We start from the raw sequence: 18,369 nt of genomic DNA on the forward strand, positions 1-18,369 counted from the left end.
CAACCTTGCCCGTCTAAGAGCAAAGACCAAAGTACGGAAAGTCCGCAACAGGGAACTCCTCTTTGCTGACGATGCTGCATTAACATCTCACACTGAAGAGTGTCTGCAGAGACTCATCGACAGGAATGCGGCTGCCTGCAATGAATTTGGCCTAACCATCAGCCTCAAGAAAACGAACATCATGGGACAGGATGTCAGAAATGCTCCATCCATCAGTATCTGCGACCAAGCTCTGGAAGTGGTTCAAGAGTTCACCTACATAGGCTCAACTATCACCAGTAACCTGTCTCTCGATGCAGAAATCAACAAGCGCATGCGAAAGGCTTCTACTGCTATGTCCAGACTGGCCAAGAGAGTGTGGGAAAATGGCGCACTAACATGGAACACAAAAGTCCAAGTGTATCAAGCCTGTGTCCTCAGTACCTTGCTCTACGGCAGAGAGGCCTGGACAACGTACATCAGCCAAGAGCGACGTCTCAATTCATTCCATTTTCGCTGCCTCCAGAGAATCCTTGGCATCAGGTGGCAGGACCGTATCTCCAACACAGAAGTCCTCGAGGCGGCCAACATCCCCAGCATATACATCCTACATCCCAGCGGTGCTGGAGATGGCTTGGCCATGTGAGCCGCATGGAAGATGGCAGGATCCCCAAGGACACATTGTACAGCGAGCTCGTCACTGGTATTAGACCCACCGGCCGTCCATGTCTCTGCTTTAAAGACGTATGCAAACGCGAAATGAAGTCCTGTGACATTGATCACAAGTCGTGGGAGTCAGTTTCCAGTGATCGCCAGAGCTGGCGGGCAGCCATAAAGGCGGGGCTAAAGTGTGGCGAGTCGAAGAGACTTAGCAGTTGGCAGGAAAAAAGACAGAAGCGCAAGGGGAGAGCCAACTGTGTAACAGCCCCGACAACCAATCTTATCTGTAGCACCTGTGGAAGAGTCTGTCGCTCTAGAATTGGCCTTTATAGCCACTCCAGGCGTTGCTTCACAAACCACTGACCACCTCCAGGTGCTTACCCATTGTCTCTTGAGACAAGGAGGCCAAAGAAGAAGAGAACAATTGATAGATGCAGTTTGAGATGATTAATTAAAGACAATCACACAATATTAAGTGCTTTGTGATTTTTCGTCCAGTGCAGAAGTATCACCATAAACAAAGTAAAATTGAAAATCTCAAAGAATTTGAGAATCTATTTTTCTAACAGGGCTATTATGCTATGTACGGCACAAATGTATGATGGAATATAGCAGATCTCCTACAGTAAAATTAAAGGAAAACTCTCTCTCCTTCACTGTCTGAAATTCTTTGGGTCACTCCATCTCTTCCTGTTGTTTTCAACTTTATTTCTCTCTGCACGGCTCCCAGGCACTTCTACCATGCTATCTCTGGCTGAATCTCTTTCTCACTCTCTCTCTCCAGACTTGTATAACTTTTACTTGTCTACATACCTCTTCCAGATCTCTCCCAATCTTTTATGGTACTCTTATTTCTTCAACTTTTAATCACCTACCTTTTCAAAGTTTAAGACACACAAGATTGCTAAACAACATACAACAGGTTGCAGGTAGACAGTGGGATGGATCAGAGGGACAGCCTGGGTGAGAGACGGTGAAACATAGTGACGAGCTGGGGACAGATGCTTGGGAGTGAGGAGTCAGAGGACTGGGAGGTAGTGAGTGCAGAAGGCTGGGGTCTGGAGGGAGTTGGGAGGGGGGGGTCCATTTAATTTCTAAAAACAGACTGTTTAAGGACAGGATCTGAATATGTAAAATTTTACTGGTTTTAATTTTAGTACATCAGGTGGACGCAAAAGATTCCGTGGCAGGTTTTGAAAAAACAGCAGAGTTCTCTGCAGCATCCTGATAAACATTTATCCCTCAACCAATGCCACTAAAACAGATTATCTGGTCAACTGCACTGGATACTGCAATGGCTCTGGGCCCTGACAACAGTCCAACAATAGTACTGAAGACCTGTGTTCCAGAACTAAACGCGCCCCTAGCCAAGCTGTTCAACTACAGCTACAATACTAGCATCTACCCGGCAATGTGGAACATCGCCCAGCTATGTCCTGTGCACCAAAAGCAGGACAAATCCAACTGGCCAATTACCGCCCTATCAGTCTACTCCCGATCATCAGCAAAGTGATAGAAGGGGTCGTTAACCATGCTATCAAGCGGCACTTAATCAGCAATAACCTGCTCACTGATGCTCAGTTTGGGTCCGCCAGGGCCACTCAGCTCCTGACCTTGTTACAGCTTTGGTCCAAACATGGACAAAAGAGCTGAACTCCAGATGTGAGGTGAGAGCAATTGCCCTTGAGATCAAGACAGCAGCTAACCAAGTATGGCATAAAGGAGCCCTAGCAGAACTGGAGTCAATGGGAATGAGGGGAAAAACTCGCTGTTGGTTGGAGTCATACCTATGTTATGACCAAGGTGGGAGTAATGCACTGTTAATTCAGTCCCACTACTCCACAGGTCACAGCATATCAATAAAGTTTTCCACCTACCAAAGACCAGCCAAATTAGACACTATTTGTCCCCCAGAATAAAGCATACCAAACCAGGTTTCTTTAAACACATTAACTATTTATTAGAAAAAAAAAGGTCTGAAACAATAATGAGATCAATCTATATATGAAAAGATTTTTAAAAACTCCTTAATTTTTTCTAGCCTTCATGCACACACACACATACATTCAAAAACTGGTTAACCAGGGAAAGGATTTTTTGGTTTTCAGCTGTTTCTTAGGAATAAAAAGGAAAAAATAAAATGATTGAGTTTATCACATTCTGGTTTGGTGAGGTGTCCCAGAGTCGAATGCCATTCAAAATCTCTCCAGGTGAGGCTGATGAACAGTCTGTGATGGGTAGGCGTTCAAGGCAATTTGTCTGCAGCAGGCTTCACATAGGTCTTTCAGCAAGGGTGTAGAAACAGGTCTGTTTGAGTTTTAAAGCAGCAGTCTAGCAGTAGAAACAAGAAATGCTGGAAATACTCAGCAGGTCTGGCAGCATCTGTGGAGAGAGAAGCAGAGTTAACGTTTCAGGTCAGTGACCCTTCTTCTCTGCTTCTCTCTCCACAGATGCTGCCAGACCTGCTGAGTATTTCCAGCATTTCTTGTTTTTATTTCAGATTTCCAGCATCTGCAGTATTTTGTTTTTATTTTAGTCTAGCAGTAGAAGCTTTCTTCAAATTTCAGGATCTCCCAAGACACAGGAGGCAATAGGAATCAGCTACCTCTGACATGAGGGGTTTCTTCTCTGCAAAGCAGTCTTCCTCTACAGACAGAAGTAACTCTGCCACCTTTCAAATGCAGGATTTCTTTTCAAGAGATGCAGGTATCCTTTAGAGAGAGGTCTTTTTCTCTAGTCTCCAGGTAGGCCACAGCCAAATTTCAAAATGCCTACTCTTTGTCCAACTCACTGTTTGTTTTTAAAAAGTCCAAAGTGAAAAAAACCTTCCTGAACATGGTCACATGTCCAGATACAGTGTCTCCTCTGTCACGCAAAGGAGGTCAAAACCCCTTGCTGCTTCCTTGAAACTGCTTAAGTCTCCTATTCTTGCACAGGAAGTCAACATCCAAAAATCCAAATCTACTAAAAGTTATTTTTAAAGTTTTTTTAAGACATACAGAAGTCCAAAATTTTAGGACCAAAATAAAACCTTTGATAACACCTAGCACAAAGGAAGATGGTTGGGGTTGTTGGAGGTCAATCAGCTCAGTCCCAGGACATCACTGCAGGAGTTCCTAAGGGTAGTGTCCTAGGCCCAACCATCTTCAGCTGCTTCACCTTTCCTCCATCATAAGGCTGAATCCCACACTATCAACATCCTGGGGGGAGTGCGGTCACCATTGACCAGAAACTGAACAGGACCAGCCATATAAATGCTGTGGCTACAACAGGTCAGAGGCTGGGAATTTTGTGGCGACTAACTTATCTCCTGTCTCCCCAAAAGCCTGTCCACCACCTACAAGGCACAAGTCAGGAGTGTGACGGAATACTCTCCACTTGCGTGGATGGGTGCAGCTCCAACACCACTCAAGAAGCTCAACACCATTCAGGACAAAGCAACCCGCTTGACTGGCACTCCATTGACCACCATTAACATTCACTCCCTCCACCACCGACGCACAGTGGCAGCAGTGTGTACCACATACAAGATGCACTGCAGCAACTCACCAAGCCTCCTTCAACATCCACAATCTTTACCACCTAGAAGGACAAGGGCAGTAAATGCATGGGAACATCACCACCTGCAAGTTCCCCTCCAAACCACACAGCATTCTGACTTGGAACTATATTGCCGTTCCTTCATTGTCGCTGGGTCAAAATCCTGGAACTCCCTTCCTAACAACCCAAGGACTGCAGGGGTTCAAGAAGGCAGCTCACCACCACCTTCGAGGGCAATTAGAGATGGGCAATAAATGCTGGTCTAGCCACCAATGCCCACATCTGCACCAATGAATAATTTCAACAAAAAAAATCACACTGCTGTTAGGGGGAGCTTGCTGTGTGCAAATTGGCTGCTGTATTTCCTACATTACTATATTACAACCGTGACTACATTTGTACATGATAGCATAATTGGCAAGACACATCTGTGCGTCAGCTACCATGCAACAGTATGGTAGTATGTATATTCATATGTTTCAAGAGTACTTCATTGGCTGCTTGTCTGGTGGTTGTGAAAAGCACTATATAAATGCAAGTCCTTTCTTTTTTGCTGCTGACCTCTGTGCAATGAGCCCCATCAGAAAAGCGTAGATGTGTCTCTCTTGGCATTTCTTCGCTGACAAAGATTTTGGGAAGGTTGTAGTCATCGGTTGCAGGCCCACTGGTGGCTAGTCAGGCCTATCCGTGACCGGCAGATTCTCCCACAGCGGGTACAAGTGAATGTGTAATCGCTGCTGGAGGCAATTGGATCTATCCTTCTCCTCCTTTTCTCTTTCATGCTGGCTCTTTGCTCAGTCTCAAAGATGTCTGTAGCCCTCCTGATGTAGCATCTCCAGACATCAAGATCTATGGCCTGTGCTTCCCACTGGTGATGGTCGATGTGGCACACAGAGAGGGACTTCTTCAGGGAGTCCTTGAAACGTTTGCATGGGGCCCCTCTGTTCCTTTTACCAGTGGTCAGCTCTCTATACAACACTAACTTGGGCAGGCGACTGTCATCCATCCGTGCAATGTGACCCACCCAACGCAGTTGGCTTTGCAGGAGGATGGCCTCAATGCTGGTGATGTTGGCTGTTTCCAGGACTTCAATGTTTGAGATGCGGTCCTGCCAGCTGATCTTGAGGATGCTGCAGAGGCAGCGCTGATGGAAGAACTCTAGAAGGTGTACATGACGGCGGTATAGGACCCATGACTTGGCGCCATACAGAAGGGTGGTGAGGACTATGGCTTTGTACACTTTCGAGTTTGGTTTGTGCTCCGAGACTGTGGCAGCTCCACACACCTTTGTAGACTCTGCCGAATGTACTGTTTGCTTTAGAGAGCCTATTGTCCACTTCCTTGTCTATGGTGGCATCAAACGAGATGACACTCCCCAAGTAAGTAAATTGCTTGACAGCATTCAGCTCGGTTCCCTCGATGACAATGCTTGGTGGTCTATATTCTTCTTGGGGTGCAGGCTGATGCAGGACTTCAGTTTTCTTTACACTGATTTTTAGTCAAAAGAGTGGTGCCACCTCAGAAAAATGTGTTGTTATACGTTGCAGGTCTGACTGATTGTGGGCCAGGAGAGCACATTCATCGGCGAAAAGAAGTACACGGATGAATTTTTGTTGTGTCTTTGTGTGAGCCTGAAGACGCCAGTGGTTGAAAAAGCCTCCCTCTATCCAGCAGCGTACATAAACTCCCTCCTTAAGGTCTTCCGTTGCCTGCTGCCGCATCATGCTGAAAAAGATGAACAGGGTCGGGGCCAGCACACATCCCTGCTTCATGCCATTGGAGATACGGAAGGCACCCGAGAGGTCGCTGTTTTGCTTAACTTGTCTGTACTGATTTTTATGAAATTGCTTCACCATGGCCAGGAACCTGGGTGGGCATCCAAGTTTTTCAAGGATTTTCCAGAGTCCATCTCTGCTGACAGTGTCAAATGCCTTGGTGAGGTCTATGAAAGTGACGTACAGGTTTTTGCTTTTCTCACGACACTTTTCTTCTAATTGTCTGAGTGCAAATACCATGTCTGTGGTGCCTCCGTTTGCTCTGAAACCACACTGGCTCTCTTAGAGGTTTTCTTCTGCAATGGTAGGTACAAGCCTGTTCAGAAGTATTCTAGCCAGGATGTTCCCAGCAATAGAAAGGAGGGCGATTCCATGGTAGTTGGAACAGTCTCCTTTGTTTTTGTACAAGGTGATGATAACAGCATCAAGATGATCCCGTGGAATCCTGCCCTGTTCCCAGCAGGCCGTGAAAAACTCATGTGTGGATATCACGTAGAGGTGTGACTGGAATAAAAACAGAAAATATTGGAAATACTCAGCAGGTAGGACAGGATCTGTGGAGAGAGAAACAAAGCTATTGTTTCAGATCAATGAGCGGATGAAAGGTCACTGACGTGAAACATTAACTGTTTCTCCCTCTACAGATGCTACTTGACCTGCTGAGTACTTCCAGCATTCTCTGTTTTTAATTCAGAGTTCCAGCATCCACAGTATTTTGCATTTTAATAAAGATGTGACTGGACCTAGACTAGGCGGAGATACCCCACCATCCTCCCCATATCCCAATAGGCTGTCAGCACACATATAAAGAATGGTCACATGGGTGAGATACTGCACGGCTGCAGGCATGGGTCAGTCCTTGCAAGGGAGACAGGAAAGGAAAAGGCAACTTTCTCCCTCTACCACACAACACCTAGATCAAAGAAACAGTTCCTACCTGCATCATCTCTTCTGGAGTGTACAACATTGTCCTGATGATCATGACTCGGTCTAAAAGATCAAGTGGAATTCCATGAGGTGACACAATATCTTCTGTACCCCTGGAAAAAAGAACACAAGGTTAATTTTAATGAACAGTCCATAACTGGATGAAAGCTACAGATCATTTGGCAACATGCCACATCAGCTTCAGAAGAAAGCTTTTTTTCTTTTTAAAAAAGTAATAGAACAGCTATTTAAATAGACCCCATTTCCCATTTAGATTATGAATTGAATTATAAATTGTGTGTAAAAGCTGTCGAGTCCCAGTAATTCCATTTAGTTAATTGTATTACATTAAATTTACATATAGATTAAAATTTCAAGCAGGCTCAATCCATCTCAATGCTGACACTGCTGGAGTTCAAAGAAATCTTTGTTTTTGTGGCACAGAATTTTTTTGAAAAAAGCAGAATTGTGCCACTAGATGGTGCTGTGTCAACACCACAGGAATCTCCGAGCTCTTCCATCCATTCCCTTGACCAACAAAATCTCCAAAAATTTAATTAGCAGACATGATAGCATAATTGGCAAGACACATCTCTGTGTCAGCTACCATGCAACAATACTCAGTCTTGCAGTGTTGAGGTTAACTGGAAACTCAGAGCAACCGTATGCAGTGCAAACGAGCTCTAATGCAACAGCGCAGTGGGTAATCCCCCACCGTGCCGTGTGTTACTCTGCTGCGCAGATCAGGAAGATCCCAGTGCACTTCATGAGCTGTGCCGAGTAGTTATCTGAGCTCAGCTTGTGTGGTCCTTGAAATACAAAAACTCACGACATCCTGGGGGTTGGGGATTGATCAGGGTTTCTCATGGCGGGTTGCCAAGTGAAGATATTATTGTGAGGTTACAAAGGCATAGAGCTTGATGTGAGGCCCATTACGTCTTCTAGATGGAAGTGAAAGCTTGAAGCATCGAAGAAACAAGTGGATGCTGCAGTGGGAAACTTTACGATCTTTCCAGGAGAGATTTATTTAAATGGATCAAATGGCCTTCTTGATCATTAAGGCTCACACATTACAAATAACCACTTGAGTGAGGTAGCACATAGCTGCTAGTGTCCATGGACTGCACCCTAATGAGAGTTGATGTCTTCAGATCAAGAGGGAGGAAAACTGGAATGGGAAGAGAATGAACACATGACAAGGCGAGAAGGGCTGGTCTGAGTATCAGTATGCTGGGGCACAAAGCAGCAGGACATTGCCTTCATATCCACAAACCCCCAAATTACATAGAATTTACAGGAAAGAAACAGGCCATTTGGCCCAACTAGTTTATGCTCCAACAAATGCTCATGTTTTGACATTAGCATATCATAGAGAGAGAGATACAGCACTGAAACAGGCCCTTCAGCCCGAGTCTGTGCTAACCATCAACCACCCATTTATACTAATCCTACATTAATCCCATATTCCCTACCACATCCCCACCATTCTCCTACCACCTACCTACACTAGGTGTAGGTCTTTCTTTCTTTCTTTCTTCTTTTGGGCCTCCTTATCTCGAGAGACAATGGATACGCGCCTGGAGGTGGTCAGTGGAGTGACCTCTCCATGGCGCATGCCTGGGCAAATTTATGGAGGTTGAGAGTTGCCCAGTCGTCAAAACCCCCCTCTCGGCCTTTCTGGTGGGGTCCAAAGGAGTGCAGGACACGACGTTTGGCACCAGTATGGCTGCAGGAACTGCCGGAAACATGCCAAAGGTGACACATGACCGCCTACGGGGTTCCGCTCAGGTGTAGGTATAATTCTGATATTAACATCGCATGGAAGCCAAGGAGGAAAGGGGCCATCACATTCACACAGCTGAGCAGTCAGAAACATGGAGGGCAATTGGTATGAATGGAGTTATACCCCAGCAAGAGTCAGCAACTCAGGAGAGTAAGAAAGTTAGAATAAAAAAAGGAAAACATTCTCTGCACTACTGTTAACTGTAGATGCTGAAGAAATTATAAATTCCTGCACAGCATAGGAGGAAAATAATACGAGTTAAATACACCACTTAGGTTTTTGAACTGACCAACACTGGGCATAAGATCCAACAGTTAAGTTTAAAACAAAGTCAGCTTTTAAGACATTGTCAGCTTACTACCACTGATTTATTTTCTGAAGCATAGTATCGCTCCCTCTCCAGCATGTGCAGAGTAAGATTACATTTTGTAGTACCCAAGTTGACTTAGTTGAGCTAGATCCCTGCCAGAAGAAAATGAGTGATATTGCCCAGAATAACCTCATGCATGACTTTTATTGTCATCAGAGATTAGTGTTTATCGGTTTGAACAAGATTCAAAGACCAGTCGAAAGTAAAAGAATAGTGCATAATCAATTGGACAGTCTAATCCCTCTGAGTGTCTAACACTACCACACAGAGAGAGAGAGTTTTCCTGCTGTGTGTAATTAAGTGGTTTTCATAATTCTGGGTGTCCTCCCCTCTTGAAAATGTAACTTCTTGTCCACAATCAAATTGGTTGTGTGCAGTCAACCAGATCAGCTGCTCTTGGCTCAGTTTGTCCTATCCTTCTTCGAGTCAGTAGGTTTTGAGTTCAAGTCTTATTCCAGGACTTAAGCACATGAGGGAGACTGCACTACTGGAGGTGCCATCCTTTAAAGGTGGCACAGTTGGACTTTAAAGATCTCATGGCATTATTTGAGAAGCAGCAGACAGCTCTCCCGGGGTTACGGCCAACATTTCTTCCTCAACTTACACTGTACAAAAGGTAGTAATCACTCATCTTACTGCTGTTTGTAGGGGTTAGCCTGCATAAAATCTTGCTCTTCAAAACATCAGTGTGAGAATCAATTGGAGACAGTGTTAGAATGTGATAGGTACTGTATTTAAAGTCTTTCTCTCTTTTGTGTTTGATTTTGTAACTTAAACTTGTAAGGTTTTCATCTATAATGGTTTCCAAGGACCTGCTGTCAGCTGCAGGTAGATGGCTGGTTAAGAACACTAGGAATAATTTCTTAGCATCCTCTGCCATGCCATAAATACTCAGCAATTAACCAACAAAAAAATACCTGTCCTTGTAATAAAACTGATGCTCAAGACTGGAAAAATCCATTTAGCCCAATAAACCTATCCTTTAAGAAAAATATCAATTTCACCTACCTGACTCTTTACCATATCCTCTGCCTACTCCAAAATAGCCAACTGGATTGTGAAGCTATTAATAATGCCCATTCAAACCATGTCTGAAAGTATCCCATTAGACTTCCCTCCCTCCTTCTCATTCAATTTCCTCAGTCTAACCTGATAACTGACCTTTCACCATTAGAAAGGATTTGCCTGTATCGGTTTTATAAATTCCCTTTATAACCCTGAAAAACTAACTTTCTGCAAAGGCTTCTCAAATCAAAAACAAGCCTCATTTCCTTAAGCTTTCCTGATTGATTTACTTATCAGGAATAGAAGTATTTTTTGACTCCCTCATAAGCAATTATATCCTACCTATGATTTAGGAAAAGCACACAATACCCCGAGATCTGCAGGATACATTCAAGCCCTGGAGACTAATCAGAAAACTGCCATGAGACTTAAATGTACTATTAGAGGACTGAACCATGAAGAAAGAAACTTAGGTTTTTCAGCTCTGAAAAGGATGCTTCTGAGAGGTGATTGTAAAAGTCTATCAGATAATAATCAGCACAGGAAAGGTAAATCCAAACTATTTTAATCTAAACCGTGACACTAGGATAAGGGGGCACAAGTTCAAACTAGAAAACGGCAATTGTAGGACTGACTTCGAGAAGTTATTCACAGTCAACATGTGAGCTATACTTCCAGGTAGGGGAAGTGGAGCCAAATCCTGGAAACATTTAAAAAACAATTGGATGTGGTAGTGAATTGAACAGCCTTCCTGAACTGCCTCTCTTATGAGATGGGAACAAAATCCTCTGCTAATTCAACCCTCTATGTATACATTTTAAACCTATGCTTGATAGATACCCTAGGGTAGATTTCTGTCTTCAACACCTGGGTGGCAATCTGGTGGAGTGGATGGACTGTTCCTTATATAATTCGCCTGGTGGGTTCTATAACAGGTGGGAGATTACCTTCCAGGCAGCGAAGATAAAAAAAAAATCCCTCCATCTCACCAAGAAAACTGTGAAGGGGGATTAATGAGGAATAAATTTCGAGTTCTACGCTTGTCTTACCGGACAACACAGTTTCCTCGATTCGTAGCAAAGATAACGATGGGGGCAATGCTGGACTCAAGTGCTCGGTGTAAATAAGTGAAGCACTCTATGTCAAGCATAGGAACTTCATCGATGAAGAGAACCCCTGGAACCAGCTCAGCGATGCCTTGATCGATGTACTTGTTAACAACCTTGTTAATCTCACTTCGTAGTTTGTCTGCAATGCAAAAGTTATTTTGTTAATTTTAGGAAGTGAGAACTAATTTTAATTTCTTTAGCGTATTGAATTATACGAACATATGAAAAGGACATCGAAGACCTCTCTCTCCAGCTACGGTGCAGCCACGTACACCACCTCCCTAGTCCCACAAGAGACATTATACAGTGGCTGCCACCACAACATAATGGGTAAGTGTACTATACAATGTGGTACTAGGCCACTCAGCCTAGAATATCTCATGTTCAGTTAAGGCATTACAATTAGTTTCTGCAATGCACACACAGCTTCCACATAGGACAGGAGATAGAGGAAAAAAAATTGAGAGGACCAACTCGTGATTGCTCTTACAGCCAACTCAAAGCGACAATGATGCAGGTTACCCATTCACCTTCTAGTGTAGGTGGTCTACAGTGTGGAAGACGAGGTCTTGACAGAAAACAATATTGCTGCAACATGCCAAGCTTAAAACTCCCCAGGATATTAGAAGAACTCCCGAGAGCATTCTTCATTTGGATATTCAGAAAGTCATCGGCAAAATATCAAACGTTCCAATAAAACGAAAAACCATGAAAATCCAGGTCAGAACATGGAACAGGATAAGAAAATGTGTTTTTAAAAAAAATCAAGTGCTCCTCATTATAGTATTGAATGGACAGTTCATCTCTTGGACGTAGAGGTAGAAATTAAACTTGGGCTGGTTAAATTTAAAGGGCGAGCTGTAGCACTGGAGGATGAATTAATTATTTGCAGAAAGATTTAGGTGGTTTGTGCAATTGGGCAGTGAAATGGCAAATTAATTTTAATTTTGACAAATGTAAAGTTTTGGTATATTGGGCAATAAAATTATCAACGTAGCATACAATGAAGAGAACAGAACTGGCAAAGAGAAAGCAAAGCAACAGTAGATCTGTCAATTTCAACGTTGAGCCATATGCAGAAGTCAGTTTTAAAAAAAATAGAATGCCAGATAAACGAAGGGTGCAGGAGGGCATGCCAGGAGCAGCATGAGGCACACTTCAAAATGGTCAGCCTGGTGAAGCAACAACACAGGACTACTTGCATGCCAAATAGCGGAAGCAGCGTGCAACAGACAGGGCTAAGTGATCCCAAAACCAACAGATCAGATCTGAGCTCTGCAGTCCTGCCACATCCAGTTGTGAATGGTGATGGACAATTAAACAACTGACAGGAGGAGGAGGCTCCACAAATATTGCCATCCTCAACGATGGGGGAGCCCAGCACATCAGTGTAAAAGATAAGGCTGAAGTATTTGCATCCATCTTCAGCCAGAAGTGCAGAGTTGATAATCCATCTCGGTCTCCTCCTGAGGTCCCCAGCAACACAGATACCAGTCTTCAACCAATCCGATTCACTCCACGTGATATCAAGAAACGGCTGAAGGCACTGGATACTGAAAAGGCTGTAGGCCGACAACATTCCAGCAATAGTACCGAAGACGTGCTCCAGAACTAGACGCGCCCCTAGCCAAGCTGTTTCAGTACAGCTACAACACTAGCATCTACCCGGCAATGTGGAAAATTGCCCAGGTATGTCCTGTGCACAAAAAGGACAAATCCTACCCGGCCAATTACCACCCTACACCCGATCATCAGCAAAGTGATGGAAGGGGTTGTGGACAGTGCTATTAAGCAGCACTTGCTCAGCAATAACCTGCTCACTGATGCTCAGTTTGGGTTCGTTCCGCCAGGGCCACTCAGCTCCTGACCTCATTATAGCCTTGGTGCAAACATGGACAAAAGAGCTGAACTCCAGAGGTGAGGTGACAGCGACTGCCCTTAACATCAGGGCAGCAAATTCTCCACTGCTTGGAGTCAGACCCAGCACAAAGGAAGACTGTTGTGGTTGTTGGAGGTCAATCATCTCAGTCCCAGGACATCACTGCAAGAGTTCCTCAGGGTAGTGTCCTAGGCCCAAACATCTTCAGCTGCTGCATCAATGACCTTCCTTCAATCATAAGGTCAGAAGTGATGTTCGCTGATGATTACACAATATTCAGCACCATTCGCGATTCCTCAGATACTGAAGCAGCCCATGTCCATATGCAGCAAGACCTGAACATCATCCAGGCTTGGGATGATAAGTGATAAGTAACATTCGTGCCACACTGGTGCCAGACAATGACCATCTCAAACAAGAGAGAATCTAAGCATCTCCACTGGACATTCAACGGCATTACCATCTCTGAATCCCCCACTATCAACATCCTGGGAAGCACCATTGACCAGAAACTAAACTCGACCAGCCACATAAATGCTGTGGCTACAAGAGCAGGTCAGAGGCTGGGAATTCTGCGGCGAGTAACTCACCTCCTGTCTCCCCAGTGCCTCTCCACCATCTACAAGGCACAAGTCAGGAGTGTGATGGAATACTCTGCACTTGCCTGGATGGGTGCAACTCCATCAACACTCAAGAAACTCGACACCATCCAGGACAAAGCAGCCCGCTTGATTGGCACCTCATCTACAAACAAACATTCACTCTCTCCACCACTGACGCACAGTGGCACCAGTGCGAACCATGTACAAGATGCACTGTAGCAACTCACCAAGGCTCCTTCAACAGCACCTTCCAAACCCGCGACCTCTACCACCTAGAAGCACAAGGACAAGAGGTGCATGGGAACACCACCACCTGCAAGTTCCCCTCCAAGTCACACACCATCCAGACTTGGAACTATATCACCGTTCCTTCACTGTCACAGGGACAAAATCCTGGAATTCCCATCCGAACAGCACTGTTGGTGTACCTACACCCCAAGGGCTGCAGCGGTTCAAGAAGGCAGCTCACCATCACCTTTTCAAGAGCAATTAGGGATGGGAAATAAATGTTGGACCATCCAGCGACGCCCACATCCCTAATGAGTAAAACAAATAAATACCAGAACAGTGGAGTACAACTTTAGAGAGATTAATATGAGGCTTTACTATGTTGAGAATGCATTAATAAGACAGCAATTGGGACAATTGTGTTCAATTTTGGTCACCATGCTTGAAAAAGGGCACTAGAGTGGGCGAAGGAGCAGAAAAAAAGCGGCATACCTGCACTGAAGCCAAACAGGACTGATCCCGAATGCAAAAGGAATAGCTTATCAGGAAATACTGGAAAAGCTTAAATTCTACAGACAAGAGAAAGAGGTTAAGGGGTGACCTCATCCAGGTATATAAGATATTAAATGGTACATAAAATTATCACTAGCCAAATGAAGGAGAATGTTAGAAGAACCCCCTTCCACCCCCCTACTGTTAGAACATGGAATATTTTATCATAAGTGATTACTGAAGCAGAAACTATAACATCTCTAAAAGGGAATTAGATAAACATTTGAAAAGGAAGAGAATAAAAGGATACCGGGAAAAGGGATTACTGCAGATTGCTTCAGTTGAAGTGCTAACACTGCCACAGGCGCAATGGGCTGAGTGATTTCCTTCTGTGCTGTAACTTCCATGATTCTAATATTACTTCAAAGTAAGTCAGAGCAGTAGGGCGTAAATTTAAATTAGCACAAAGTACATTTAAAACTGATATATTAATATGTTCTTTACTCAGAGTTAAAGGTTTGGAATAATCTACTCAGTAAGCTAATAAAGTCAAAGACTTTAGAGGCATTCAAAATGTTAGGTGACGAGCTTCGATGGGCTAAATAGCCTTTGCTTGTCCTCAGCTGCTTCTTATGTACACAGCAATTAGTACTTACTTCTGATGTTTAAGAGAAATACAAATCTGTAGAACTGTGCTCTTAATTCTGACAACCTATTAAAGGACAAATCATTTCACAATGACATGGCCTAGCCAAACACAGAATTTCTATCAATTTTTGCTGCTTCCTTAGAGGTCTGCATTTCTACATCAGTACATTAAAAAAACAAAACTTATTACCATAACGGGGTGAGGGAACAAGAAATCAGGAGATGCCCTGCAGTATTGAAACACATACTAGATTATTGTTGGGAATGAAGAGCTTTAGATTTGATAGGTTTTCCAAATTCAGCTTAAATGTAAAAGGAAAAAGTATAATCAGGAGACTCCAATTTATAAGCTTTTATCAGAATCTCCTGGATGTCATATGATGGGTTGCATGCCTATAATCTGAAACCTGTAAAAGGACACTGTAATCAAAGGGTTACGGACAGCAAGTGTTTAAATCCTCAGGACAACTGCATTCCCAAGTTTAGTGCAGTGTTCAGCATTTGCTGCGAGACACACCTGTGATTTCCGTCTTCTTTGGTTTCATTAGCTGACCCATCATGGATAAGATGTCCTGACCTCCCTGGATCAACAGAAGTTAAGAATGAAAGTCAATTCAGCCTAGGTAGAACCTATTGTCACGCGCAAGTCTGGGCCTGTATCCACAACACTTAAGTAGACATTGCAGAGATAAAAAAGGCAAAATTCAAAAGCTGGAAATCTGAAAAAGTGGTAGAAATGCCAGATTGTTTAGTTAGTACGTATTAAGATAATGACCTTGAAAATGCACTGCACAAAGATTAGTGTTCACTTAATGGCCGAACCTCCTGGCCATCCTGCTTTCCTCCATCAGATTCTGCCAGATCAACATTCGTCCTTCTCTGCATTTCACTCCAGATTGTATGTTCACTTGTGAACAAATGCCTTTGCCTTCCATGACTTGATTATGGATGATTGTATTGACATCATGACTTTCACGGAAATTTGGCTCACAAGTGGTGACACCTTGCCCCTTACCGACATCTCCCCACCTGACTAGACTTTCCACCACCTACCTCACCCAAACCATCGCAGTGGTAGTGATAACCATATCACTAAATTGCACTTTGGTCTCTCTCCCTACTCCTCTGACTCCTTCAAGAACCTCAGTTTGTTTCACCCCTCACGTCTCCTTTAAAATCCTCATTCTCTAAAGCTCTCCAACCCCTACCTGGAGTTTCTCACCAAGATATTCTCACTCTAGCCCTCAATTAGCTTTTGAAAGACCTTTCTTCATCCTCAGTGATTTCAATTTCCATCTCAACTCATTATGCTCTCTCCTCTGATTTCACTGCCCTCCCTTAAACCTCCATATAAACTCAGACACGCCATCTTTGATCACTTCTTTGCATCCTTTACTCACATCCCCTACCCCTGTCCCTGGAAAAAATTCTCCCTAATTTATGTATAATGCCATTTGTCTGGTCTTTGGCCATCTATTTGCCACAGTACTGACCATGTACTCAATCATTACCTCACGTCCATCTTTGATGCCCTTGTCCCTTACTGTCTCGCACTCTGGTCATTCCCCCGGTATTGCCTCCATCTTCTCCCTCTAGTACACAACTGACTTAGCCAGCCATTCACTGCCAGATCTGGTTGGACCACATTAACACTATCAGGCCTGGCTCTCCTATTAAAATCACTCACTACTCCAGGAGGGGAGATGGTGGCATAATGGTAATGGCACTGAACTAATAATCCAGAGGTCTAGGCTAATGGCCTGGTGACACGGGCTCAAATCCCACCATGGCAGCTGGTGGAATTTAAATTCAATTAATATAAATCTGGAATTGAAAGCTAGTCTCAGTAATGATTGTTGTAAAAAAAAACATCTGGTTCACTAATGTCCTTATCCGGTCTGGCCTACACGTGACTCCAGATCCACAGCAATGTGGTTGACTCTTAACTGCCCTCTGAAACAGCCGAGCAAGCCACTCAGTTGTCAAGGCCAATTTGAGATGGGCAAAAAACGCTGGCCTTGCCAGCGACACCCACATCCCATGAAAGAATAAAAAGGATCATGCTGTAATGTGAAGATAACCACTGTATTCTTCTCTCCACTATCAACCATCTCAATAAAAGCTCTCTTCCCTCCTCTGTCACCTTGAACAGAGATGAGGAACTTATGGACTTATGGTCACCAGGATTGAGACAATCCATTTCATCCGCCTCTGCTACATCCCCCCACTTCCCCACCAATCCCAACTTCCCTCAAGGTTTCGCCATGCCCTGGCCTTGAACTCCTATCATTCTCCAGCTTCTCTCCTATCCTATTTATGCCCTCTCCAAACTTATCTTACCTATGAGACCCACCTCCTACTCTCTTGACCTCCTTCCCACTAAACTGCTTACCAACCAACTTCCTTTCCTGGCATCCATCTTTCCTGCAGTGCCATGTTAGATTTTCTCCATCAAATTCCTGCCTCTGCCACAATTCTGAAATGCCCCAATTAAAATCACAAAAACACATCCTCTACACTTTCTCGTGCTCTATGCTACCTTTGACATGTTTGAACACATCCTCCTCCAACGCTTCTCCTCTGCTGTCCAGGTGAATGGGACTGCCCTTGCTTTATTCCACTGCTACCTATACAGTCATGGCCAAAGCATCCTTAGCAATGACTTATCATCCTGCCCCCACACCATTATTATTGGAGTCCCCAGGGATCTATCGTTGACCCCCTCTCCTTCCACTACATTTGCCTCTTGGCAACATCATCTGGTAGAATAGCGCCACGTTCCACATGGACGTTGACAACACCCAACTTTACTTCTCCACTACCACTCTTCAGCCCTCCACTACCTCAAACTGCTTGTCCAGAGTCCTGGATGAGCTGACATTTAAATGTTGAGATGACCGAACTCAGCCCCAGAGACAAACTGTGTACCCTCACCACTAATTTCATCCCTCTCCTGAAGTTGAAGACAACTGTTCGTAACCTCAGTATCCTATTTGACCACAAAATGAACTGATGCTGTATCCTCTCCATCATAAAGACTACCCAATTCCACATGTGTACCATCACCTGCCTCCTCCTTCAGCTCATCTGCTGATGAAATACTCATTGTCACCTTGACTCAACTGTCCTAGTCCTCTCCTAGTTGGCCTCCATTCCTCCACCTTCCGTACACTCAGTTCACCCAAACTCTGTTGCTTGTACCCTAACCAGCATCAGGTCCCACTCATCCATCACTCCTGTGCTTGCTGACCTACACTGGTTCCCAGTTCATACCCCACATCCTTCGCCGAATTGGCGGCTGCACCTTCAGCTGAAGAACTAAGCTCTGGAACTCCATCTATAAGTCTCTTCACTCTTCCTCTAAGACGTTCC

General features: G+C 44.2%; 1 protein-coding gene across 1 annotated transcript in view; it reads right to left on the reverse strand.

Annotated features, from left to right (window-relative positions):
• ruvbl1 (RuvB-like AAA ATPase 1) overlaps positions 1-18,369 on the reverse strand; it is a 59,668-nt gene that overhangs the window by 18,272 nt on the left and 23,027 nt on the right. Inside the window, exons 7-9 of the mRNA XM_068052160.1 lie at positions 15,515-15,578; positions 11,089-11,287; positions 6,892-6,994 (exon numbers count right to left, since the gene is read on the reverse strand). Of these exons, the coding sequence (XP_067908261.1) occupies positions 6,892-6,994; positions 11,089-11,287; positions 15,515-15,578 (366 nt within the window). The remainder of the gene's footprint in view (positions 1-6,891; positions 6,995-11,088; positions 11,288-15,514; positions 15,579-18,369) is intronic.

Source organism: Heterodontus francisci, chromosome 19, assembly GCF_036365525.1.
Source record: "Heterodontus francisci isolate sHetFra1 chromosome 19, sHetFra1.hap1, whole genome shotgun sequence".
Classification (NCBI taxonomy): domain Eukaryota; kingdom Metazoa; phylum Chordata; class Chondrichthyes; order Heterodontiformes; family Heterodontidae; genus Heterodontus; species Heterodontus francisci.